At 59.9% G+C, this 1,674-nt stretch overlaps 1 protein-coding gene across 2 annotated transcripts in view; it reads left to right on the top strand.

Moving 5' to 3' along the window:
- Nucleotides 1–497: 497 nt before the first annotated feature.
- Nucleotides 498–1,674, top strand: part of LIN7A (lin-7 homolog A, crumbs cell polarity complex component) — a 47,570-nt gene continuing 46,393 nt past the window's right edge. Inside the window, exon 1 of one of the 2 annotated variants that reach the window (XM_039704193.1) lies at nucleotides 498–1,572. In XM_039704193.1, coding sequence (XP_039560127.1) covers nucleotides 825–1,572 — 748 coding nt within the window. In that variant the 5' untranslated portion in view covers nucleotides 498–824. The remainder of the gene's footprint in view (nucleotides 1,573–1,674) is intronic. The other variant, XM_039704194.1, reaches the window with a different exon arrangement.

Here is a 1,674-nt window from a genome sequence, read left to right as displayed (position 1 = left end):
ACTATTTCTCAACTTTTGATATTTTAATTGAAACTTTTTTTTTTTCCAGATAACCAATTATACTAATGTTTATTGTAAATTAGATAAATTTGTGCTAAATTCAGTTTATTAGAAGTGGGTGGTTCATATATATATTAAACTCTAATTTTAAAACAGCAATTTTTAATTTGCTCTGAAAAATTTTAAGTGGCAACTTTTCCACATCTTCCCTAATTCTCCATACTACGTATTTTTAATCTGCTCTGAAAAATTTTAAGTGGCAATTTTTCCACATCTTCCCTAATTCTCCACACTAGTGCTTAAACACCCTTGCAGCTGAAAGCTTTTTTTCATGTGCAACCTTGAACTGCTGTACTTTCAAGTTCTCTGTGGTATGTGAAAAAATAGTGGGTGAAGAATGCTACCTTGCCCTTTATCCCAGCATTCCAAACAAGCCTAAGGTGCACAGGTGCTACACTGGGAAATAGTTAAAAAGGACACCATTCTTCACTCAATCATTTATTTCTCTACACCATCATCCACCAAAGAGAAGGCAGCAGAAACTCAGTAGAACTCAGCCATCCTGTCACACCTTTCTTGGATGGCAGCTGACCGCATTCCTTTCTCTTCTAATGGACGACAAGGGTAGGAAAACCAGAAGGCTGCCGATAAACCTCGCAGAACTCCAGTGAAATTCCACCTCCGTGGATGGTTTTTAACAGGGGCCTCCACGTTCACACGAGCTGCAGCTGACCTACAAGAGGTGTGTGTGACCAGCCCCTCGCGGTGTGTGTGCGGGGTTTCTGAAGGATGGCCGGCCGCACACAGCACGTGGAAAAGAGGTGATGGCTGGACTGATGAGGCCGACGCCCTGCTCCATCCGAAAGGGTGGCTACGTGATTTGTCCCTTAATCCAAGGCCGGGCACAATGGCAGGAACCGCCTCTCCCGGCTCCGCGGGCGGACCTTCCTTCCCCGCAGGCAGCCTTGGGAGCAGGGCCGCACCGCGGCACGCCGCCCCCCGCGCCGCTGCCCGGGCCCGGCCCGGCCCACCGCCCCCGGCCCAGGCGAGGCCGGGCCGCCGGATCCGGCCCCGCCGGTCCTCCCCGCCCCGCGGCGCTGCGGAGCTCCCGCCCTCGCCCCTCTCTCTTCCTCCGCCGGCAGCTGCGGCATCCCCCGGGCGGCGGGACCTGCAGCGAACCGCCCCCCGCGCACGGCCCGGGCTGCTGCGATCTCCGCGGTGCCCGGTCTTTGCCCGAGGCGAGCGCGGTGAGGCGGGGGCCGCTCGCCGGGCCCAGCTCAGGCAGCGCAGCGATGCCGGCAGCCCGCGCTGGGCCGCGCCGGGCCGCTCTGCGCCCGCAGCATCGCGGCGGCCCGTGTGCCATGAGCCGCCCACCCTTGGGCACCTTCTCCGCCCCGCTCGCCTCCTCCTCCCACGGAGCCACCCTCCTCCTCCGCCCCCTCTCCCTGCCAGCCTCCTCCCCGCCCTTCCCCGCACTCCACGCCGGTGCCGGAGCCGCGCGTCACTCGGGCTCCAGCCCCGCCGCAGACATGGCGACACTGACAGCGGTCCAGCCGCTCACGCTGGACAGAGGTAAGCGCCGCTGCCGCCGCTCCCCGGCCGCGCCTCCCCGGCCGCCCTGCCCGGGGGCCACCGCGGCAAGCGCCGGCTCTGCCCCCGCAGCTCCGGCGCGGC

The sequence above is a fragment of the Passer montanus genome, unplaced genomic scaffold, assembly GCF_014805655.1.
Source record: "Passer montanus isolate IOZ18808 unplaced genomic scaffold, ASM1480565v1 scaffold17, whole genome shotgun sequence".
In the NCBI taxonomy this organism is placed as follows: Eukaryota; Metazoa; Chordata; class Aves; order Passeriformes; family Passeridae; genus Passer; species Passer montanus.
The sequence above is the reverse complement of the archived record's forward strand: the minus strand, read 5'-3'. Positions and strand labels throughout refer to the sequence as shown.